The sequence below is a fragment of the Vipera berus genome, assembly GCF_964194415.1.
Source record: "Vipera berus genome assembly, chromosome: 12".
In the NCBI taxonomy this organism is placed as follows: domain Eukaryota; kingdom Metazoa; phylum Chordata; class Lepidosauria; order Squamata; family Viperidae; genus Vipera; species Vipera berus.
In genome coordinates, this window is record NC_138215.1 from 14,168,917 (window position 1) to 14,194,452 (window position 25,536).

General features: G+C 44.9%; 1 protein-coding gene across 1 annotated transcript; it reads right to left on the reverse strand.

Moving 5' to 3' along the window:
- Positions 1-1,070: 1,070 nt before the first annotated feature.
- On the reverse strand, positions 1,071-15,294 carry GATM (glycine amidinotransferase; the record flags this gene model as incomplete). The annotated part of the gene is made up of 9 exons (XM_081337691.1): positions 1,071-1,517; positions 2,530-2,646; positions 2,758-2,821; positions 3,997-4,161; positions 5,795-5,932; positions 6,505-6,695; positions 7,795-7,990; positions 10,171-10,395; positions 15,226-15,294. 9 exons carry the CDS (start codon positions 15,292-15,294, stop codon positions 1,405-1,407), a joined length of 1,278 nt encoding a protein of 425 aa, XP_081193817.1. The 3' UTR covers positions 1,071-1,404.
- Positions 15,295-25,536: the final 10,242 nt, after the last annotated feature.

Below are 25,536 nucleotides of genomic sequence, written 5' to 3' on the forward strand. Positions count from 1 at the left end.
ACGTTCAGTCAGAGGTAGATACGTAACGTCAACTATGAAACTCAAGGATCTGATAGCTACCATGAAACTTCATATACTCTTGGAGTAAAGTTTGTTTTTTGGTTTGTTTTTTTTAAAAAGGGGAGGAGTGTCTAGATCCAAAAGCCAGCCGGAAGACCCATTTCACTGCTGAGGAAGCAAGCCTGCTCTCTGTGGACTAAGGGCCTGTTCACACATACACACATTATTCCAGGAAGCAGCTTGCGTATTCAAAAACTGTAGGATCTTTATATTGCTTTCAATGGGATTTACAGGAGGCTTCCAACAAGCAAAGTCAATAGGGGGGGGAGCCAGATTGGCTTGATGACAGCATGGTTCACTTAAACAGCCATGGCAAAAAAAAAAGGTTGTAGTGTATGACTCACTAACCAACTGCATTGTTTAACAATGGAAGTTGCAATCGCAATTGTTTTCACAAGCCGAGGACCACCTGCATAGAGTTGCTCTCCTTGGTCCTGAAATGTTGTGTCTTTGGGGCTTACTGTGCCCCCATAACAATTCTTCTTCCTTGAGCTAGCATGGGCCTATATCAGGGGTCTGCAACCTTGACAACTTTAAGACTTGTGGACTTCAGCTGCCAGAATTCCTCAGCCAGCTGGCTGAGGAATTCTGGCAGCTGAAGTCCACAAGTCTTAAAGTTGTCAAGGTTGCAGACCCCTGGCCTATATGATTGAAGTCATGATAAAACAAGACTATTCAACGTTGGGTGGGACAAGAAAGTGTTTCCCCCTGCCCCATCTTCATTGATGGTGTGTTTCTGTGTGGGCATCTAATAAGACAATGTAAACAGGGGCTGTTTTGTGACTAAAGCTGCCACCCTATCAGCTTGTAATAAACTAACTCAAAAACATGAGGCTTACTTCTGTATAAATCAGAGGTCCCCAACCTTTGGGGCACCAGGGACCGGTTCTTCCACGGACCTGAGAGTGAGTGGTTTTGTGTGCTGCCTGCATCTCGCAGATGGGACTTTGCTTGTTTGTGCGAACCAGTTGCCGGGATACCACGACCCGGTACGGGTCCAGGGCCCGGGGACCCCTGGTATAAATAGCCAAGAGTATCCACTGGGATGTGTATATCAAAGAATTCCTGGCCAAACAATGGAAGCCAACCATTCGTCAAGGAGTATTAATCATCTATGGCCCTAGTTCCCTGTTTGTAATGTGTGAATGGACCCTTAGGGCGCACTGTCCTGTCCTGGGGATGGGATGCACAAATTAGGAAGGGGGAAGAGCCTGATTCAAAGCACAGCAACTCATGCACCTACATCCGTTTTTATTTTTAAAGGAGCCAGGGGAAGCTAACCTCTTCATTTTACGACTCATGCATTCACATTGGACAGCAGCCTGTGTTTCAGACAGACCTCTCCTAATCAAAATAAGACTTCAAGGTGCCACGGCGACGTATGTCGCAGGTCCAGCAGTGAAACCCTCCTCCTAAAGAGTTGGCGTGGCGGATGTTCACTTTGATGGTGGAAATGCCTGCAGGCAGAAGAGGAATTAATGAGAAGTCACACATAGGTATCCACTGCCAAAGCAATTGGCTGTCACGGCTGACTCGCTTACACACCCCTGCTCGCAACCAAACAAAAAAAATAAAGGGGGGGGGAGAGAAAGTATGGGAATGTAAGGAGAGCTTGGGAGGGAATTGAGGAATGCAAGCGAACCTTCTGTAGCCTGGGACAATCCCAACACCCCAAGGTCAAACACTGGGAAAACTCCTGAGGTACTCAGATCATTCCCAAAACAAAATTAACGCAATGGATTGGTGGACCATGAACAGTGGGGAGGTGTAGGGGGAAAAGAGGATTTTACCTACACTGGTTTTCGCACGAAAACTTTAGAACTGGCTTTGCTACTTCTGTACCTATGTGGGATTATCAGTAAAGTTATACTCTTGGTAAAATAGTGTCCTAGGAGTTTCTTTTGCTGCATTTACCAAAGGGACAGTTGACATAGGCTTTCTAGTTATGATGCTGCATCTAAGACTTTGTTGGAAGATTCTATGAAGGTCTCAAATCCCATGGCCTCAAAGTCTGTCCAGGGAGGAGTCATAATCTTACATCCTCTTCTCTTTTTTTGCAGGGCTGAGCAGAAAGATGAAGTGGTATCTCTTTTGGGAAGATCCACATTATCTCTAAAATATGAAGGACAACTAGCCTTCTCTTAACCTTGAAGAAAGATCATGGTGCAGGCAGAGTTCTTCAAGGTTAGGAGCCATATCTCCAGATCTCCAGGAGACTGAGCAGGTGTAAAGTTCAACATCTCATGCCTTCAGCAGCTTTTGCTGGCTTGGTGGCCTTCAAAGATGTTGAACTTCCAAATCTCAATTTGCACTTTGAATCTCGAGGCGATTCATACTTCCGGAGGGCACTTAGCTGGAGAAATGCTGAGGAATCTGGCTTCAATTCTCCTTAGGAAAAATGTGTGCTCTACACAAGTTGAAAATAATTGTTCCATGAAATGTTGGCCCGCCTACATAAATTGGTCTTACCGAGGCTTTCAAAGAGCTTCTGGATCGGGGTTTCATTGGCATCCACCATAACACGTTTCTCATCCAGCATCAGGACGTTCATGGAAAGCCATTTTGAAGACATCCACAGCGGATGGTCTAGAGATAAAAAACATTTAGCATTCATGGATGTCTCACCGTGCAGCCATCGCAATAGAACTCTTTGCTTCCCAAGTCATGCCTTCCATACGGGAACAAAGCCAAACCTACTGTCAGGGATGAGAGGAAGAGGTGGGTGACAGATTGTCCAGCCTGCCTTCTTGAAGAGATCAATCTAAGAGAGTTGGGAAGAAAAACAGAAAGCTTCACGCTGGAAATCATCTTGTTTTTCTCTGTATGTTCTCCAGCTGTGCGCTTCCATTAAGTCTGTTAGTTTCTCTGCTATTATTACATAAAAATGATGGATGAGTCATCTGTTTCATCTGCCCAGCTACCAAGACTAGGATCAAAATGGAAGAAGGTGGTGTTCCAGAGCCAGTTTCAACCTTTATCTCCTGTTTGGCTCTAAGATCTTTTCTCTTTTTTTGCAGCAAAATCTGATGCTGAGAGTGCATGGGTGTGTAATGGAATGTGTGGATGACCTTGGGGAATGAGAGGAGGCCATGTTGCCTAGGAAACAGATAAGAGAGGCAGGAGCCCCCAGTGGCTTAATGATCAGAGGAAGAAAATTGGGAGGGATCCACTCTAATGGATCAAGCAGTTCAGACTGGCAGTGGGAAGTTGTACTTTTGGATTTGCAAGAATTTGTTAATGTAGCCTTACAATGAAGGAGAACCTGTTTGTCTACTCCCGTTTCCTGTCTGGTTTACCTGGGAGAGTTGACAGTGTGTTTTTAAATGTTCTTACATTCCTTTTTTCATTCACATTCTAGCTGTCATCTACCCCAGGGGGTCTTCAAACTTGCCCCTTTTATGACTGGTGGACTTCAACTCCTAGAATCCCTCAAGCCAGCATATGAAGTCCACCAGTCATAAAAGGGCCAGGTTTGAAGACCCCTGATCTATCCTCTGTTGACAGCAAGAATGGGAAACTGTTGGAAGTTCTCAGTCTTTTAATTATATTAATTAGAGATAAGAAGGCTGGAGAACAAAGATTGGATCTGCATAACACAGTAACCCACAAATCATGGCTAGCAAGCCATACTATTCCGCCCCCCGCCGCCCAAAGTACGTCCTACTATATTATGATTTCATGCAATGGAATAATTTCCCATATTAGGCCAGGAAGATTTTTTTTTAATGGCATAGTGATGTGGCATGCAAATTGTATTCCTATCATTTGGTGGGAACCCAGCAAAAGTTGTCCAATACAAGAAACAACACGCACCAACTTATTCCTCAGCTTTGAAACATCAGCATATTCCGGGAGTTGAAGTCCGCAAGTCTGAAAGGGGCCAGGTTTGAGGAACCCTGGCCTAGAGTTCCCCATTCCTCTGTGAAGCCCCCTTACCTCATTACAAGGGCGATCTGGATTAGAAAGCACCAGCCCAGGACCAATGATATTAAAAGTAGCGTCGATGTGCATCGGGTTGGGGTCTTTGAAAGAAATAGTATGGACTCTATACTCTGGAGCAAGATGTCTCCTCATCCACTCAATGCCCATGAAATTTGTAACCTGCGACGATGCAGAAAGGAAAGCAAAAATGTGTCTGCTTTATAGTGTAATGCAGACTTAAAGCAAAACTCTCCTCATGATCCAAGACAAACTGGATATATCCTGGTGGAGCAGTGGGCTAATGCCTCCTTAAGTAACACCAGCTGCCTGCAATTAGTGCAGGTTCGCGTCCCACCAGGCTCAAGGTTGACTCAGCCTTCCATCCTTCCGAGGTAGGTAAAATGAGGACCCAGATTGTTGGGGGCAATTAAGCTGACTTTGTAATAATGCCGCTTGGGGTGTGTGTGAAAGCCCTAATAAGCAGGCATATACATAGAATGAAGGCTACTGCTAAGCTTGTAAGCCGCCCTGAGTCTTCGGAGAAGGGCGGGATATAAATGGAATTAAAATAAATAAATAAATAAATATTTTACTTTCCCCAAACATGCAAGTTTCAGTCCTCTTACAGTGGTATTGCCAGTTATGTGCTCTGTTTCTTTTCCTTTTTTTTTCTTCTGGTTAACAGTGACTAGCCAAGATAAGGAACCTGGAACTAAGGAGAAATTTCCTGACAGTGAGAACAATTAATCAGTGGAACAACCTGCCTCCAGAAGTTGCGAATGCTCCAACACTGGAAGTTTTTAAGAAGAGACTGGACAGCCATCTGTCTGAAATGGTATAGGGTTTCCTGCCTGAGCAGGGGTTGGACTAGATGACCACCAAGGTACATTCCAATTTTTTGTTGGTTTTGTTGTTGTTATTTATAAAACTTTTATTCATAAAACATGAAACTCAGTCAACTGAACATTCAAATTGACTGGCACTAATGGTTGACACAGGTTGCTGCCAGCATCCTAGGTATCAACCAGGTATCTCCTTAAAATGTAAGATGTTATGAGTAGAACAGTTTTTTGTAGCTTTGCTGTAGTTATTGCAGGAAGCTGCAATTTTTTGATGTATTTTGCAAAGTTTTTGGACATAGTTCCCAGTGCCCCGATGACAATGGGTATCACTGTTACATGTTTCATTTGTCTGAAATGGTATAGGGTTTCTTGCCTGAGCAGGGGTTGGACTAGATGACCACCAAGGTCCCTTCCATCATCATCATCATCATCATCATCATCATCATTATATTATTATTATTATTATTATTATTATTATTATTATTATTATTATTATTATTATTATTATTATTATTATTATTGGCTAGCACTGGAGTAGGAGGCAATTCCAGTTTCCACATCTCTAAATACAACCTTTAAACCAAATTTAATCTAATTGTGCAGAGAGCTGAAAAGGGATTTTGTGTAGCAGTTAAGGTGGTGGCCTAGAAACCAGGAGATGGTGAGTTCCAGTTCCACTTTAGGCTGGGTGACTTGGGGCCCGTCCCTGTCTCTCAGCCCAATCTACCTCACAGGGTGGTTGTGTGGAAAATGGGAGGAAGGAGGCTTAGGTAGAATCACCACCTTGAGCTCTTTATGAAGTAATAAAGGCGGGATGTTTGTATCTGTCATAACTTCAAGCGGTCGCTAAGAGAGGACAACCTGTATGGAGGTTTTAATTTACGCTCGCGTTTTGACACATGCTTTCTTTTTGCTGAACTTGGTTAACCCACTTTGAGGAAAACGTGAGGGGGAGATCTTAATATATTTACCTGACTTCTTTGCACAAAGATATCTCTCCCAGCTCTTATGAAGTCGGCAGCATCAAAACACGGCTCAAACTCAGTGGTGACGAATTTCCCCTGAGCAGCCAACTTGTGCCTGTCCTCCACAGTGCGGATGGGGTAATCCTAATTTAAGACAGACAAAGCACATAATCCCAGTGGAGACAAAAAAAACAACCGTACAGCCTTAGGGGCTGCAACAGGGAAAGTGCAGTGCCCAGAGAGCAATCCCCATTCCACCTCCAAGCACTGATGATGTTACCTAGCTGGGTAATGAAACGTCTGCAAGAAAACAAGCAAGTTCAGAAAGCACCAAAGACCCAGAGTTATCGTCATCCTCTTCCTCTTTCTCCTCTCCATCCTCCTCCTCCCCCTCTTCCTTCTCCTACACTCCGCAAACCCCACTCCCTTCCAGCACTAATGACATTGCCTAGTTGGGTAATGAAATGTTTCTAAGAAAAAAAAAGTTCAGAAAACATCAAATAACCCATCATCGTTGTTGTTGTTGTTGTCCTCCTCCTCCTCCTCCTCCTCCTCCTCCTCCTCCTCCTCCTCTTTTCTGCAAACCCCACTCCCTTCCAGCACTGATGTTATTACCTAGTTGGGTAATGAAATGTCTGCAAGAAAACAACCAAGCTTAAGAGAGACCCACAGTTCAAACCTATTTTCTCCTATTTTGCGGAATCAGAAAATATTACCTGGTCGTAAAGTTCATCAGACATGGTGGGCTTCGGTGCTGTTGTCCACTTGGCCCCCTGGCGAAAATATTCTTTAATGACCGGACGATATGCTCTATATTCAAAGAAACGGGCTCGCCAGGCCATTGGTGCTTCAATGATTTCGTTTCCAATTACAAGCAAAATGTCTCTCGGCATAGCTGCGTACAAGCCTGCCAGAGAAGTCAACAACCACCCGTTATTCCATGCTATGGTTAGCACGGCTGTGTACAATGCACGCTGCTGATATACAAACACAACCGTCAGAGTTGCTTTTTTTAAAATGATGCAGACTAAATGAAAACAGAGCAAGGAGAATTGGAATCCCAACAGTTGGTGGGGTTTTTTTTCCCCCAGTTATAAAAGAAAACGTGGTGGTCAGCGACCCACGTACTGTGTGTGCTTCAGAAAAGAAAGTGCCACAATTTATACATTCACTCACACAGGTGTGTGCGTTAATTTTTTCGTGATACCATTAATTTAGCAGGTCAATTGGTCCTCAAAAAAAAACAGTGTGAGAAGTCAGAGCTGTTTTCAGATCCCCTTACTGCCTTATTCCCGTCCCTGTTTTTATCAACTCCAAAATAATTCTAAATTAGTTTGTTTTGTTTTCATTTATTTTAAAATGCAATGTTTTTTTTAACTTGGCCTTCCTTTTCCCTTGCCTGTGCTATTCTCTTAACACTCCTCCTTGTTAATATTTTTCCCTACCTGTTATATTTCCCTCCCTGTTTTCATTTTTTTTAAAAAAATAATGAGATTCTAAATACAGGTAGTCCTAGGCTGCTTGATCGTTTAAAGTTACATTTGAAGTGGCGCTTATGACCCTTTTCCACACTTATCACCATTGCAGCCTCCTCGTGGTCACATGACCAAAATCCAGATGCTTGGCAACTGGCATGTAATTACGACGGTTGCAGTGCCCCGGGGTGATCTGACCACCTTTTGCAACTTCTGACAAGCTAACCGTGTTACTAACTTAACAACCGCAGCAATTCACTTGCCCACTGACACAAGAATGGTAGTAAAATGGGGCAAAACTCACGTAACAAACGTCCCACTTAGCAACAGAAATTTTGGGCTCAATGCTGGTCATAGGTTGAGGGCCACTGGTAGTGAAAATTGTGCTTCTTTGAACATTATGAGTGGCTCTGAGCCCCAATATTAAAAATAATAAATAAGGCGCCTCTGTAATCAATAAGTAGGCAGATTACGGAAGACGCACAAATGTAAAACACTAAACTTTGTTGAAAGCTATTCAGTAAAAGGTACCAGTAGATTCAAAATCGGGTGTTTTATATCGGGTTGACCAGTTCAGAACTTCAGGCCTCTTCACAGTCACCCCTTCCATCTTCAAAATATTGCACATTTCTTCAATCTCAGCGATTGCTTTCTTAATATAACCCTCTGGAAAACTCTGCCCTCCGTACTTCTGATAAAATTCCCAGTACTTCTCATAGGTATTAGCCTGGGGAATCAACAAAAAGGGAAAGGGGAAACGGGGAGGGGAAAGGGGGGGAGAGAAACAATTTACAGACAATTGCGCAAATGATTTTCCCCATAGATGAACAAAAGAAGATTTCTCTTCTTTTTTTTTTTAATTAAAGAGTTTTACAAAAACAAAATTTTACAATATATCCCCAAATCCCTCCCACCCCAAACCCACCCACTTCCCCCCCCCCACTTCCCAGAGCTAAATACAGGATTATAGTTACAATAATCATATTCTATGATTTCTCTTCTTTCAGAAGAACAAACCATGACCAACTGTATCGCAGTTGGTCATGGTTTGTTGAGTAAATCACAGCTGGGTTCACCAACGTTAAACGGACAAGCCCAAATTAGCACCGTTGTGCCCTCTGTATAAATCAGGCAAAAGTTCAGATTAGTTTGACCACCTAAACGTGAGAAGACAGAAGGAGAAGAAGAAAAAATACGCAACATTAACATCGACAATGCTAGGTAGGAGTGGGGTTTGCCTTCTGGCACTGATGAAGTTACCAAGTTGGGTCATGAAACGTCTACAAGAAAACAAACAGACAAGGAATAATGGATGGAAACTGATCAAGGGGAGATTCAACCTACAAGTAAGGAGAAATTTTCTGACAGCAACAACAATCAACCAATGGAACAGGTCTTGCCTTCAGGTGTTGTGTGGGAGTTTCATCACAATATGTTTAATAGTTAGCATGGCAGTACCACAACAAGGGCAATTCTTCCATCCCCACCGATACAGGGCAGAGGTACTTTTTCCAGTATCACACCTAATTCTGTTCAATTTCATCCAGACAGAGCAATGCAGGAGAAAACCAGATGGTTTGGTAGAGAGATCACTAATGGCTAGGCTACAAGAAGGTACCGAGAGGTGCGCAGCAGTGGCCTTTCCTAGAAACTGCTACAACGGGTAGTTACAAAGACTAAAGAGCATGCCGTTCCGGCTCCTGAAGACGCCTCCCTCAGGTCTCAACTCCATGCCCCAATTGTTGTTGACAACTCAGGCTGTAAGATTTGTGGAGACCTAGGAGGTCTTCAGCAGCTGGAATCGCTGCCGTAGCCATTTCCATCACGTGTATGGTTCAAAGGCCAGGACAGATTTTTGCAGTGACAAATGATAGTCCTAAAGTTTCCGCGATAAGAGGATGTCATGCGGGCTGGACCCAAACAGCCAGCTCAGCAACTGTCAACTTGTGTTTTCATTTGTTTGTTTTTGGCTATTCTACAAGTCATCTGGGACCATAGCTGCATCCAGCAGGGTCTAGGTTGGCCACGCGAGCAAATATGATGACTTCAGCTTCCACAATCCATGCCCTCGGTGGACTTGGATCCATGAAAGTTCAGGCAATCATCACTCGGTTGTTTTAAAGCACAATAATTGCTTTTGCTGCAAAAAAAAATGAATGTGATTAGCAGTCTGGAAACTTTTATAACGTAAGAGTCTAAAATTTCTCGAGGGCAGAAAGCCCCAGTTTTCCTTCCTTCTTCTGATCCTGAGAGAAGGACAAGAAACAACGGGTGGAAGATCATGAACGAGAGTTCCAACCTAGAACTAAGGAGAAATTTCCTGACGGTGAGGACAATTAACCAGTGGAATGACTTGCCTCCAGAAGCTGTGGGTGCTCCAACGCTGGCCCAGAATTCTATGGAGATTCTCAGTCATTCTGGTCATGGTTGTCCCATAGGCGCTTTTTGGCACCTTTCTTTGTTTTTCCTTGAAAACGTTTCACTTCTCATCCAAGAAGCTTCTTCAGTTTTGAAGAAGTAAAGAACTGAAGAAGCTTCTTGGATGAGAAGCAAAAGCTCTTCAAGGACAAAGAGAGTCCAGTTGCCTGTTGAAAAAACTCTTTTGGGATTTTTCCAGAATAGTATAGGGTCTCTCCTCACAAAGAGGAGAGAGTAATGTGGACCCTGTCTTAGCCTCGTTACAAAAGCAGGAAGAAGAGGAAGGAGGAGGAGGAGGAGGAGGAGGAGGAGGAGGAGGAGGAGGAGGAGGAGGAGGAGAAGAATTAGAAGAAGAAGAAGAAGAAGAAGAAGAAGAAGAAGAAGAAGAAGAAGAAGAAGAAGAAGAAGAAGAAGAAGAAGAAGAAGAAGAAGAAGAAGAAGAAGAAGACGACAAAAACCAATATTCAACTTCAGAGGGTAAAGACTCACCTTGACCTCAACTGTAAAAGGAGGAACACGGGCATTTTCGGCTCTCCCCACAATGACTTCTTCCAGTGGGTCCCACTCATTGTAGGAGGATACAGGACAATTTTCTGGGCTAGGATCAGGAACTTTGGAGGCTTCAGCAGTAGCAGCACAAAGAGAACTGGAGGCTGCTGCAGTTTGGGTGCTCTGGAAATTTCGCTGCACCCATCCTGTGACGACTCTTCCAAACTTGAATGTAAAAGCAAAAAACACAATCAGAAGGGGGAAATCATAACGGTGTGGCTAGATGGTGCCTATCCTGAGGTTTTGAGTTCCAGGGAAAATAACGAAGTATTCAGGATCCGGAAGACCATCTTGAATTGGTTTTTTGTTTTTGTTTTTCACTTTTACTTGTAACCTAATCAAGGTAAGGAGGGTTTCTCTCAATCATGAAGATTCCTTTCAATCAAGTAGTATTTAAGCTAAAGCATGCGATGTTTCTCAACTTCACCAGCTTTTAGAGTTGATTTCAGCTCCCAGAATTCTCCAGCCAGCAAAGCCATTGCTGAGAAATCTGGGAAGGAAGCCGATTCATTAAGAGAAGACTTGGGTTGGAAAAGATTGTTATGGATTCTGTTATTGGATTAATTAATTCTGTGCATCCTATCCGACACAGTTTTCTCCCGCTGGTACTTATAATCAACATCCAGTTTTCATTCTAAGAGAGCTTCGCCTTGCTTTCTCGCCCTACTTATCATTAACATAAAAGAAAGCTTCTTGCATCTCACCACACTAAGCTATAACATGAGTTAGATTACTGTGCTGAGTTTTACATGGGGCTGCCCTTGAATACTTAGAACAGGGGCGTCAAATTGCTGCCCCGTGGGCCGGATGCGTCATGGTGAAACCGCGCCCACCCCACTGCCGGCAATGGAAAAAAGTTGTGATACGTTGTGACATGTCACGTGACCTTGCGGGTTTGACACCCTGACTTAGAAGGTGATCCAATATGTACCACCTTGACTGCTTACAGGTGGAAATAGGTTGAACAGTGCAATACTAAGATGAGGCTGATGCATTGGTTACCAACAAGCTTCTGGACCTCACATAGTTTTAATCACTAAAACATGGTGCTTTGTTGGTGTGTTGCAAAGGAAAGCCATTCAATTTAGATGCAGACAATAGATCTGGTTTGCTAATTTTTATGCTTAGTTTCTTTGGAAACCATTCAGACAAGAGAAATTAGGATAATCGAGACCTGTGCTAATAAGCAAGGAAACGTTCATGCATGTTTTGAGCCCACCCGTTATTAAATTTATATTAGCTGCCAGTCCCACCAAGGGCAGCGCACAAACATTATGCTTTGTGAATCATGGTTTACACCAGTGTGCCACACACACCCATCCTTGAGCAGTATATTTATGCAACCTTACTGAAACAAACCCCTAGCCTAGCACAGTCTGGGAACTAGGTCACAAAGAACGCTGTTCAATCGGCAAGCCCAAGTTGGGATATCAGTGGCTTCCCTTCAAACGTTCCAGTGTTACACGAAGAGAAGATTCAGCTTTCCGTTAAGGTCTTCTACTCTACCCTTCGCAAGAGAGGCTGCACTTGTTCTCCACCAGTTGCTGGGGAAAAATAAGACTGCCAGGTTGCCTAGGAGCAAGTATGCCCTATCTTCTTGCAGTGTACATGATCAGCATTCCCAGCCCAAAACGGGAGGACAGGCATGTGTGCTGGGTCAGCAGAAGGTTGGACATAGAGGGAGAGACCCACCCACCCACCCACCCAAGAAGGCATGTTGGAACATAGAAAGGGAAGACTGAAAAGTTCTCAAGCTCCTGTTTTAGAGTTCGCCCATCCCAGGCAGCTTAGGTCTGACTTGAAGGCAAGGGACAGCTAGATCTACAGCAATCCAGAGCGGGACTGAAACAGCAGGGCAGGGAGAGACACCATCTTAACAGATCCAGGGCAAACCACACTGATGAAAAAAAATGGTAAAAAAAGATGTAGAGACTCTAGAAAGAGCGCAGAGAAGAGCAACAAAGATGGTCAGAGCACTGGAGACTAAAACATACAAGGAACGGTTGCTGGAATTGGGTATGTCCAGTTTAATGAAGAGAAGGACGAGGGGGGGGGAACATGATAGCAGTCTTCCAGTATCTCAGGGTCTGCCCCAAAGAAGAGGCAGTCAAGCTATTCTCCAAAGCGCCCGAAGGCAGGACAAGAAGCAACGGATGGAAACTGATCAAAGAAAGAAGCAACCTAGAACTAAGGAGGAATTTCCTGACAGTGAGAACAATTAATCGGTGGAACAACCTGCCTCCAGAAATTGTGAATGCTCCAACACTGGAAGTTTTTAAGAAGAGACTGGACAGCCATTTGTCTGAAATGGTACAGGGTTTCCTGCCTGAGCAGGGGGTTGGACTAGATGACCTCCAAGGTCCCTTCCAACTTTACTACTATTACTACTACTACTACTAACCAGTGGAACAACCTGCCTCCAGAAGTGGTGAATGCTCCAACACTGGAAGTTTTTAAGAAGAGATTGGACAGCCATTTGTCTGAAATGGTACAGGGTTTCCTGCCTGAGCAGGGGGTTGGACTAGATGACCTCTCAGGTCCTTTCCAACATCATCATCATCATCATCATCATCATCATCATCATCATATTATTATTATTATTATTATTATTATTATTATTATTATTATTATTATTATTATTATTATTATTATTATTGGAATTGTATGCTACGGATCATAATGTCACAATAATCCCAGTCCTTTGCCTTTGCATCCCAACGCAGGGATGAAAGTACCTTAATTCCGTCTTCTAGGGTGATCCCATATTTTCTTCCCACATTTATGTGGCCACCCACTTCACAAAAAGCATCACGGGTGGACTCAGGACACACATTCTGTCGCTCCCCCCCCCACCCTTCATCCAGACACCCACGTTAACAGAAAAGAAGTGGAACGATTCTCGAGAAACAGCCAGGGGTCTCCTGCCAACTCACCTGGACAGAAACCTCCTTAAAGACGCAGTCAGGATTGTTCTGGCTTTATGGCTGCAGTTGCCTGCAATTCCCATGTCACAAATCTCACGTGTCACTTGCAGAACCAACCCGTCTTTCCTCCCATCCTTCCTCTGTGTATCCCCACTGAATCCTACCGTAGAGTTGCGTTTCAGGAAATCTTTGGCCTTCAGGTTTTGGGCTACCCTAGACTAACGCGCGTTTCTTCCTGCAAAGCCATAGTCTGGAGTACAGGTGAAGTGAGGAAGCTCAGCTGGCTGTTAGCACAATAGCTAATCACAGTCTATCAAAGGTTCAGCACACTTTACGCAGCTCAGAAACTCTGAAAGCTGCATCTCTAGGAATGAAGAGTTCCATGCCAAAACAAGAAAGCGAGCGGCAGACCAAGAAATGCCGGGGGGGGGGGTTCCCTTCCTTTCCGCTGCTGTCTTCCTGCCTGGGCAAAAAACTTGATTTGTTTCCTTCACTGAACAACCTTGATGGACTCTTCACAAAGCAGATGTTTCCTTGTTCATTTTTTTCCCTCTCATACTGCTGAGCCTGCAGAACGAAGAGATGACGATGGACTAGATTTGCCCTCTCCAGTTCCGAAATATCAGATTCCAAGGCCATTTCGAGCAGAGGGCTTTTCACATGCCCAACATCTCCTTCTCTGTGTGTGCGTAAGCCCACAACTGGGTGTTTGAATCATGGTTGACACCTGGCCACTGCCTGGAGAAGTTTTCTTGGCAAGATTTCAGAAGCGGTTGGCCCATTGCCTCCTTCCCAAGGATGAGAAGGGAGGGAATAGCCCAAGGTCAGCCAGCTGACTTCGTGCCTAAAATGGAACTAGAACTTCCAGTCGCCCGGTTCCTAGCCTGCTACCTTAACCACTACACCAAACTGGTTCTCTGTTTGTTTGCAGAGCATATAAAGAATGACTCCGTTGACCTCTCCATCTCAAGATTAAACTTTGGCACAGAAACACTCACTGCCCCCCACCCCAATTTGCCCAGGACAACAGAGATAGGCAGCCAAATGACATATGTAAATTTAGACTCTGGACTTCAAGGTTCAGGGTTGGGGGGGGGGAAGGTGAGCTGGATTTCCTTGCAGGGCCTTTTTTTTTCCCCCGGGAAGAAGTCCGAAATCAAAACTTTTATTACAGTCTTTAGGCCAGAGAGCCCCCTAAGGAACAGATCAGATTCGATGCAAGTGAACGGTGACCAGTTCAAGTGGGGCCTTGGTTATATAGATAATGTTCACAACTTTTTTCCCTTGCGTGAATGGAATTAAGGATTTAAACAAAATTAACCCAAAGGGATCAAAGGCACAAACAGATTGGAGTTGAAGCTCTTTGGAGAGAAGGGGGGAAGACAGGAATTCTGGCCGCCAAAAAGTGTCACATTTTTACAAAGGAAAATAACATTCCTCTCTGAACTTTTCCTTCCAGATTTCCAAACTTTACGAATTGATTGGATCCAGTGCAAAGAAACCCCTGAAAGGCAAGCTTTGAAAATTTCCTCTGAGGTTTTCCATTAGTTTTTATTTATTTATTTTTTAAATCCCCAGCTTCACTTCAGGGGAATCCACCGATCTCGCCTTCCAGCCGGACCTCCTCAAAATCACACCCACACAGTTCCCTGCGCTCACCTCACTTTGCACATGCCCAGATGCACCCTTCTTTCCCCCCCCCCCCCACCCCCAGCAATGGCTGGCTGGGCTTGGATTGCTACCTAGGCTCTCCACCACCCCTCGCCTCAATAATCTTGACTCCGATCCTCGCTGCGCCGCTCCCACTTGGCTCAGAGACTATCCTACACCTGGCTTCTTTGCACACAACGCGGAGAACTCAGGTCGGGTCGAGCGCCAGCAACCGCTGTCTTCCAACGACATGGTCAGCTGGCTTAGCTTCAACTTCGGTTAGGGGAGCTTCTTCCGTCCCCCTCCGCCGAGTTCAAGAAGCTGTGCGAATTCACCAAACGGCAAACCAAGTTCAGCTGGTTGTGTGAACGGAGCCAGGGGTGCTTTCCCCGCCCCGCGCCTCCGGCTGCAGGGCGCTTACCCTCGACCCAATGTAATGCACGGCTTCGGCCCCTCGGCTGCCTCCGCGCAGGCACCGCACGCGCAGCATCCTCCTCTTTTTTTTCCCCCAACGGGCTGGTTCGGATCCCCTCCGGAGCAACCGTGCGCGCTAAAGCCGAAGAAGCCCTGCGGGCTGGGCGCTTTTGAGCGCAACTTTACGCACGTCCCTTGCGCGGCGCCCATTGGCTGGCCCGGCCGAGCGACTGGGGGTGGGGGGGTGGAGAAAGCGAAGGACCAGGCGAGCGCATCCCCCAACTTAGCCTGGGGCTGCATTCCGTCTTCTTGGTTGCTTTTTATAGCTGGGATAAATGGGGAAGGGTCCTGGGCGCTGCCGCCTCGCCTTCCCAGCTCTCAGCAGAATCCAGGGGAAAAGACTCTAACCGTTGGTTGCAGTATGTCCTACCTAGCCAGAGCCAAAACAAATCAGAGCCCAGCTCAGTGGGGGGGGGGGGTGTTATAAAATTCTGCTAGGCAGATGTGGGCACCAGGTTTGTGGTTCAGACCTGGTGCACCATTCCTATGCCAGGGATAGAGGCTTCTCGGTGGGCCAATAACCAAATGACACAGTTCCTGGGAAATGCTTCGTTAGGTAAACTAGTAATCCCCATCTTTTCTATGTGTGGGTTTTTATTTATTATTTTATTTTATTTTTATTTTTATTCCATTTATATCCCGCCCTTCTCCGAAGACTCAGGACGGCTTACAAGCTTAGCAGTAACCTTCATTCTATGTATATGCCTGCTTATTAGGGCTTTCACACACACCCCAAGCGGCATTATTACAAAGTCAGCTTAATTGCCCCCAACAATCTGGGTCCTCATTTTACCTACCTCGGAAGGATGGAAGGCTGAGTCAACCTTGAGCCTGGTGGGATGCGAACCTGCACTAATTGCAGGCAGCTGGTGTTACTTAAGGAGGCATTAGCCCACTGTTACTTAAGGAGGCATTAGCCCACTTTTTCGGGGAGTTAGGGTTAGGGTTATGGTGTCCTGGGTGGTCTCTGAGCTTGGCCGTTTTCTTGCAGACATTTCATTACCCAACTAGGCAACAACGTCAGTGCTAGTAGGGAGTGGGGTTTGCTCCTTAGTTGTTGATGTTGCCTAGTTGGGTAATAAAACGTCTGCAAGAAAACCGCCAAGCTCAGAGAGCACCAAGAAGCTCACGGTTTTAACTCTGAGCTACAAATATTCTCTTCTGTCAGTAAGTGGTTTGTTTTTATTTGATATGTTTTAAGGTATGTCTATTTGAAAATGGATCGGTAAAGGCATTTGGTTTGGGGGGAAGAATGGTGAGTGGGTTGGGTTGGGTTGGGTTGACTTGGGTTTGTCTTTAGCTTTGTAAAGCTAAGGTAAAAGTAAAGGTAAAAGTTTCCCCTGTCCAGCCATGTCCGACTTTAGGGATTGGTCTTCCTCGTTGTTTCCTAGCCGAGGGAGCCAGCGTTGTCTTCCATAGTTCTGCTGGTTAGAGCAAGTACCTATTTTAGGAATAAGAACTGTCCCCTTAAGGGACAGCCTCTCAGGTAATGTAGTTTTAAGTTACTTGGTCACACCTGTGTTTCGGATTGGCCACTGGGAGGGACTTCCGTTCGGGGATACCTGGGTTTCCTGCATACGCGCAGAGCTACATGTCTTTAATGAATTCCAGCCATGAGAGCCATGAGGCTTTTTGTTCCGTTCAACATGGGAAAAACTACCTCTTTTTACACTACGTGTTGGGACCAAATGATGAAATGTATTTCAGAAGAATCTCTTCAGTAACTGTGAGTTAATGTTTAGGGAATGCCTGATGAATTAAAATGATCTGCATGAAATCCTTTCTGTGAAGTTTATCTGCCTGCTTCAAGCAGCCCCCCTTCGCTGCTTGAAACAGAATAATAGTCATGTAGCCAGCTTGACTCTACTCCGAGCGGCACAAAATGCTGTTACCAACCCACCGAAGTGGTTCCTATTTATCTACTCCCATTTGCATGCTTTCGAACTGCTGGGTGGGCAGGTGTTCACAGATGTAATGAGGCTATTTCGCTTTGGGTGCTCTGCACCTTGAAAGGAGGAATGGCACATTTTCACTTGTGTCCCAGAAGACAAAACGCCTCACCCTGGTGACATTTGTGGAAAAGCGAGATTGGAGGATCATCAGTGAAAATATCGTGTAAAAAGGACATCTCTAACCACTGAGGACTGTAGGCTTCTCTGCCATCCATTTGCTCTTTCCTCACAGAGAAGATGAAGAAGCCTGTGGTTTTTTTTGGTCCTTCGGCACTCTTCTCAATCTTTCAGAGGCGCCTTGGATTTTTTGCAAGGTATATTTTGATACCTTGGCTTGACATTGTCACTGCACGTTTTTTTAGTTCGTCTGAAAAGCTCAATTCTAATTGTACATTTCCTTCTGTTCTGCACCTGTGTTGATAACCTATCTGGTAACCATAGTGAATGTCATGTGGTCTAGCTATGTTATGAGTTAGTTTTGCTGTGTGCGCAAGCGTAAAAAGTTTTTCTAGTTTTTGTCTTTACTTTTCTCCTTTTACTGTCTGATGAGAGAGGATGTAGTCGGTTAGCTTTCTTTGTTTATATATTTTTCTTTCGTGATTAAAGGTTTTTAATAGAATATGCGTCGGGCTTTATTTCCTTCACCCACACACGTTATGCATCATCTGAAGCACGGTCCATCGCCTTCTGATAGGAAGAATTATTCCTTGACAGACATTCATTTCACTCTCCTGTTATTCTGGAAGACAGCCCAGGTGAGGGAAGCTGGGAGCAAAGCCAGGAAAAGCTGACAAAAGCTTGGCTAGTTTGTGCACCTTCTGGCACAATTGAATTCCAGGGACAGCAGAAGACCGGAACTGAATTAAGAGGCACTTGGTCACCTCCCTTGATTAGATTTAAATGAACCCTCTTTGAGTTAGCAAGTCCTGGTTAAAGTAGGCAATGGGTCAGCAGAAGGAAAGGCTGGCAGAGGGTCCCCAGAGATCCTTGGTGCTCCCTAAGCATTCTTGTTTTCTTGCAGATGTTTCTTTACCCAAACCAAGCACTGATGGTGTTACCTAGTTTGGGCAATGAAAGATACTCAGTGGGTTAAAAAAAACGTTTTTCTCATCCTTCATGGGCAGATCCAGGGATCTTTAGGTAAACTACAGCTCCTGCCTTGCTAAACTACAGCTCCTGCCTTGTGTGTGACATTTTGAATCACATTTAGGGTTTCTGCAAATCAACGCAGGTTCTTTTAAGGAGGCAGACTAAGTGAATGAGGCTACAGTTCCATCGAAGTCCTGGTTTTGTCCCCAACAACATCTCTCCAAGGTTTTGACCCAAGGGGTGGGGCTTTCCTTTGTCCTATTTAGAGATGCTGAAGATTGATGAGGCCACGTTCTGCATGCCCAGAAGATGGCCTCCTCCTGTTTCCCAAATGGCTGATACTCATTTCCGAGTAGATGTGCTTCGGGCACCAAACACAGGACTGACATCTTACACCCTGCTATTCCTTAAAGGCAGCCGTGACCCCTGAATAGCACGGCAAGTTGAGGAAGCCATCTTTGCGGGGTAGATTTCATTCATACCAAGGTTCTCCAGAAAGCTCGATGCAGGCAGTCTGGGAAGGCGAGGAACACATCAACAGGGATCTGTTAACAGCTCATTCTGCAGGCATAATGTTGTCCCTTGAGGCACTTATGCTGTGCAAAACTCTTCTGGTATCAATGCAAAAAGACAACTTAGAGTAGTTTGGGTAGTTTGCTCGGTATTATGTGCATTAGGATCAATTTATCCATAATGATATCAACATTATAATGTACTACTATAAAAAAAATAATCCCGAGAGATTTAGTAGAGAGAAGCTGTCGGCTGATTTTATCTTGCTGGAAGCTAAGCAGGATCAAGCTGGGTTGGCATTTGATTGGACACTACCAGAACTGGGATGGTTAACAAAAGCTATGTGGGGTTAAATCTGGTTACATGGATGGGTAACCACCAGAAAAGCTTTGAACTTTTATCTAAACTGAGATATGGACATCTGGGAGTCTATAAGGTGGTAGATGTGGCTTCACAGTTGAAGCTCCACCTTTTCAGACATGTGTGTGATGTTGCTGCATATCATGGCGGCCTAGTGGTGAAGACACTCACCTCCCACTCAAAAGGTTGGGAGTTCAATCCTAAGTAGCGGCAGATGTTTCTCTCTACTAGGGCACAAAGGGGAAAAAAAATCTGTGAACTCCGTGTAGGTGTCAGGAAGGGCATCTGGCCTGTAAATGCTCAGCTCCATCCAGTCACCCTGACTCTACTCTGAATAGGGACTAAAGGTAAAGGTTCCCCAGCACATGCATGCTAGTCATTTCCGACTCTAGGGGCCGGTGCTCATCTCTGTTTCAAAGCCGAAGAGCCAGCGCTTGTCCGAGGACGTCTCCGTGGTCATGTGGCCAGCATGACTAGACGCCAAAGGCGCTCGGAACGCTGTTACCTTCCCACCGTAGTGGTCCTTATTTTTCTACTTACATTTTTATGTGCTTTCGAACTGCTAGGTTGGCAGAAGCTGGGATGAGTAACAGGCGCTCACTCTGCTACGCAGCACTCGGGATTCGACCTGCCAAACTGCCAACCTTCTGATCGACAAGCTCAGCATCCTAACCCACTGAGCCACCGCATCCCTGTGAATAGGGACTACAGGGTTCTAAAAAGGGAATTGCTGCATATCTAAAATGAAAGGGGCTTCACTCCTGACATTGCACTCTTCTAACATGTACATTCTGACGCACGCACGCACACACACACACACACACACAAACACACACATCCTGGCATAGGATTATTTGAGTAGGTAGCACAGGGTTGCTACCCGGGAAACTACATGGGCTTACCCATCAATATGACTTAAGTTCCATGATTCATTGTAATTTGCCTGTTGCTAAAACTCAATAGAATCACGGTTGGGTGTTGAAGAATCTTCTCAAGACTGCAGGGAAGACTTGTAACCTCCCCGGGAAAAGAGGGTGAGGGCCTCTCATTAGGAATCTAGTCCAACTACATGCCACACAGGCACAACATGACAACCAAGAAATGCCTTCATGAGGCGGGACTTACTGGAATTAGCACAATCTCTTTCTGCAGCTGGAAGGCTGCGTGCTGTCCATGTTTCTTCTAAACTCAGTGGCTTTGCATCATCAGAACCTCTCTCCCAGTTGCATGTTAATAAATAACCACACATATTTTTAGCTTTCTGGGGTCTCCAGGATATGCCATACAGCGGGGACATTCCAGTCAAACTAATTAAGGAACAAAAGAGAAAAGAAGAAGAAGAAGGGTTTGAGAATGTCAGAAAAGTACAAGCCATAAAGTTTTACTTGAACGGTACACTTTATTGGCTTCTTTAAAAATGTGATGTTCAATCAGGAAAAGCAGAGAGAAAAGGCATACAGTTACCACCACCACCACCCCTTATAAACGAATTGATATTAGTTTTTTAGACATGTGTTTATATTGTATTTCATCACTGAATTGCTAATATTTAAATGGGATGGGATAATAGTAGAGGAAGATGGAAAATTAAACATCTATTGTGACATTGGTAAACATTCTTCCTTTCAAACATTCATAAAATGTTAGTTGAAATGTAGTAAAGCAGATACAGTCTTGAGATTACGGCATTGCTGATAAAGGATGTTTTTCCCCACCCTTGTAGAACTAGTGCCGGTTCTTTCATGGTAATAAAACTGCACTCCCATCCATTCCATTGTTTTGCTTGTTCCCAAACCACTATTATACAGAACAATTCCAAAGACCAGCTAAATCCTCCAGGACAGGGGTGTCAAACTCAATTTCATTGAGGGCCGCATCAGCATTGCGGTTGCCCTCAGGGGGCCGGGTGGGTGTGGCCTGGGTGGGTGTGGCCTACTGGGTGGGCGTGGCTAGAGTGCATATGGCCTACTGGGTGGGCGTGGCCAGCTCTACATGGTTCGCATCAAGGGTGCCTATGGGGGCCTGGGCAGGAGTGGGACAGATCTGAGGGTCTCTTGCAGGAGGAGGGTCTCTGGGCCAGGGCCAAGGCAGTGGGGGCCGTTCCCTCACTGTTTCCAGGATGGCTTCGCGGGCCGCATGAAACCACTTCGCGGGCCGGATCCGGGCCCCGGGCCTTGTGTTTGACATGTCTGCTCCAGGATGAAACTGAGATGTGCAATAGCTCCTCTCCAAAAGAACACACTTGTAGTACCCAACCGTGGTTTGAACCCACGTGGCATGGGTTCTTAGGCCCAGTATGTGAAGTATTAGTACCACTTTATACTAACTTTAGTCAGACCACACCTGGAATACTGCATCCAGTTTTGCTCACCACATTACAAAAAAAAAAGATGTTGAGACTTTGGAAAAAGTGCAGAGAAGAGCAACTAAGATGCCGAAAGGCCTGGAGACTAAAATATATGAAGAGCGGTTGCAGGATTTGTGTATGGCTAGTCTGGAGAAGAGAAAGACTGGGGGTGACATGACAGCAAGGACAATTAACCAGTGGAAGGGCTTGCCTTCAAAAGTTGTGGGTGCTCCATCACTGGAGACTTTTAATGTTCGGCCATTTATCTGGAATGGTCTAGGGCAGGGGTCTTCAAACCTGGCCCTTTTATGACTTGTGGACTTCAACTCCCAGAATTCTTCAGCCAGTGTGCCTGGCTGAGGAATTCTGGGAGTTGAAGTCCACAAGTCATAAAAGGGCCAAGTTTGAAGACCCCTGGTCTAGGGTCTCCTGCTTGAGCAGGGGGTTGGACTAGAAGACCTCCAAGGTCCCTTCCAGCTCTATTCCAAAGTTGCATTTGCATTTGGAGCATTCTGCAATTTGCAAACTGATGACCACCTTTGGTTAAGTGGTTGGGAAGTATTCCAGGTACCTCACTCCACCTGCTTTCCAACCTAGCAGTTCGAAAGCACGTAAAAATGCAAGTAGAAAAATAGGGACCACTACGGTGGGAAGGTAACAGCGTTCCATGCGCCTTTGGCGTCTAGTCATGCCGGCCACATGACCACGGAGACGTCCTCGGACAAACGCTGGCTCTTCGGCTATGAAACGGAGATGAGCACCGGCCCCTAGAGTTGGAAACGACTAGCACGCATGTGCGGGGGAACCTTTACCTTTACCTTTAGTGCTCTACTTACAACTATTCATTTAGCGACTCTTCCAAGTTAACAACATCAGTCAGAGATTATTAGGTTATAATGCAATTCTACATATAGCAAACCTCAAAAGTTTCGATGCAACTTCTTCTGAATACTTGTGCACATGACTGAGCTACAGATATTTTCCAGACACCGATATTATTGCAGAAAGCAAAAATCTGCTGATCAGCAATAAATCAGGCCCATGAAATAGAAACTTGACTTTTGGCAAATATTATCCCCTCCCCTGTACCAGCTGCGGCCTACGGCATGCAGAGTATCATAATCCTTGACCTAGTGTAAAAAAATAAAAATAAAAAAGGCATGCAGTAGAGTGTCATTCCTGTTCAGGCCAAAAATAGAGAGAGAAACCAATGAAAGGCCTTCCACAAAAGCTGCCTTGCATACAGAGGGTATTATTCATAAAAGCTTGCTGGCACACCACAATTCATGAATGCTTGGCTGTAAGTAAACCTCAGACCGACCATGTCGCCTTCACCGTAGCTGAATTAGCCTCACTCAATAAGAGAATCCCAAATCTAATCATATTTAGGGTAGAACAACGGCTAATGACCCTCTTTTACCAGTCTACTATAGAGAGCGTCCTCTCGTATGGTATTGTGGTTTGGTATGCTGGTCTGACAGCCACGAACAGGAAAGTATTACAGAGGGTAGTGAGCACAGCACAAGACATTGTGGGCTGTTCCCTGACACCACTGGATGACCTCGCCAGGGCTCGCTGCCTTGGAAGAGTGAGGAAAATTCTCAGGGACGACTCACACCCTGGACGGTATCTCTTTACTCTCCTACCATCCGGTAGGAGATATAGGAATATAGCCAGCCGTACCAACAGGCTGAAAACTAGCTTTTATCCGTGGGCTGTTAGGCTTTTAAATGGGATATAATCTCTGTGAATTTATGCAGAATTGACTTGGGAGGCCAGTGTGTGGTGTAGTTGGTTCACATGGTGTGGTAGGATGGAGGTTTTTTTGTCACTGTGTGTTGGGGGGAGAGAGCACGGAGGGAGGCTCAGCTAATCTCAATGTACACATGTTGTACTTTGACAATAAAGGTTTATTATTTATTATTATAATGTAGAGACCCACCCAGTTCCATAAGGTGTTGGCTTTTAGAAGTAGTCCAAACTAGAAGCTACAACTGTAAGTGCCAACTTTACTGTAAGATTACGTTAAAAGAATCTTGCAAGTCGGAAGGTACCATCTCTCCCCCACTGGCCTTTAGGGGCCCTCCTGAGGTGTTGGCCACACCTGAATTGCTTCCGTGGGCTACGATGCCTCTTATCTAACCCTTGCCTAGACTGCTGCTCCTCTTCTTCCCGCTCCTCTACCTCCTATCCCTCAAGGATATTCCCACAGACCACTTACTCCATCAGTAACCGCACAGCCAGCGTGTAGAAAAATTAATATGCGTAATGACAGGAAGAGCTCGCAGAATTTCACAGGCACAGAATGTGGCTGTAACTGCAAGAAAACTCAGCAAATTCACGAACAACAACAACAACAAAATGATTAAAAATCAAGCCAAAGAAAATGCAACTCACAAAGACCGGACCTCTTACCTAAGCGAGCATCGACACACCGGTGCTTAATATCCAATTTATCTTGGAGCAGTCTAAAAAGTTGTCTTTCCATAAAAACGAAAGGGAAAATGAATAAAATCCATTGATTCCCTTTCCACTCCAAGTCTCATGGTTCATGCTGTCAATAAAAATAATAATGAGCATTGCAACAATTAAGCATAAAAACAACCTTGCCGCTCTCTCTCTCTCTCGCTCTCTCTCTCCCCCCCCGTTTGTGTGTGTGTGTGTGTATGTGTGTGCACCATAAAAAGGGCACACTCAGTTTTTTGTTATTTTACTACTTCCACATGCTAATGATAATACCGTTGTGTCTGAACTAGGAATTTGTTTAAAAAGAACTGAAATATCACAGTGCAATGCTCCCTCTAGTGATCATCTCACAGTCTCACAAAGCAGACATCAATAGGGCACGCTTTCTATCTTTCTTTTCTTTTTTTCATTATTATAGTTTTATTAAATATTTTGACACGGAAAAGAAAATAGAAGTAAAAGGGAGTTTACAAGCGTTATAGAATTAAAAAGAATTAGGCTTTTCGGGCGTGAGTTTTGAGTATTCCAGTATCTTACGCTGTTGTTTTTAAAACTGCAGGATATTTTAAGATGGGAAGGTAACAGCGTTCCGTGCGCCTTTGGCGTCTAGTCATGCCGGCCACATGACCACGGAGACGTCCTCGGACAAGCGCTGGCTCTTCGGCTTTGAAACGGAGATGAGCACCGGCCCCTAGAGTCGGAAACGACTAGCACGCATGTGCGGGGGAACCTTTACCTTTACCTTTAATAAATAGATATCCGCAGCAGTAAGCAGCAGAGTATAAACCACAAAATAAGGAATTAGTGTAATTTATGTGCCAACAGTGACAGATCTATCTTTAACAGATCACTGAAAGTTAGAATATCAAGATTATGTTCAGGAAAATGCAAGATTCAGACCAGTATGAGCCCATATATAATGTCAGTATAGTTTTCAAGAATTAAATCCTGTGCTAGATTTACTTTTCTATAGTCACCTTTCAATTAAATCCATTAGAGTTTGTCAGCTGCGGTTTACTACTGCAGCTAGTATGTGCGTCTAGACAATTGTGATTTCGCCTAAACATGATTTCTGCATGTTGTGTGAATGCAGAAGTCCCATGACCAACATGTCTAGAAAAATGCCATGCTATCATCATTACACAACATGGCATGAATATAATTGGAATTGTGAGTGCAAAAGTCCAGCGGTCAGGTGCCATTCATTGCGTAAGTTGCAGCAGTCTGAGGTGTTGGCAGGGGATCCAAAAAGTCAAGATGACAGCTGCAACACAGACACACAGACGCACATGCACACAAACAAAGGGGTGGGTCTTCAGTCATGTGGGCATGATGAGCCTCATGACTTGCACCCCTGCCATTAACCCATTTCAGGTCAACCAGTCAAGCAACCACCACCCATCAAGGAACTGGCTGTGGGAACTGCATTTCTTGCAGTCAAAAACCACCTTGCAGAACACACCCAGAGTGACTCACAACAGACCTCCTGCAACAGCTGGAGCCCAGAAGTCCAGCAACCCCAACAGCAAAA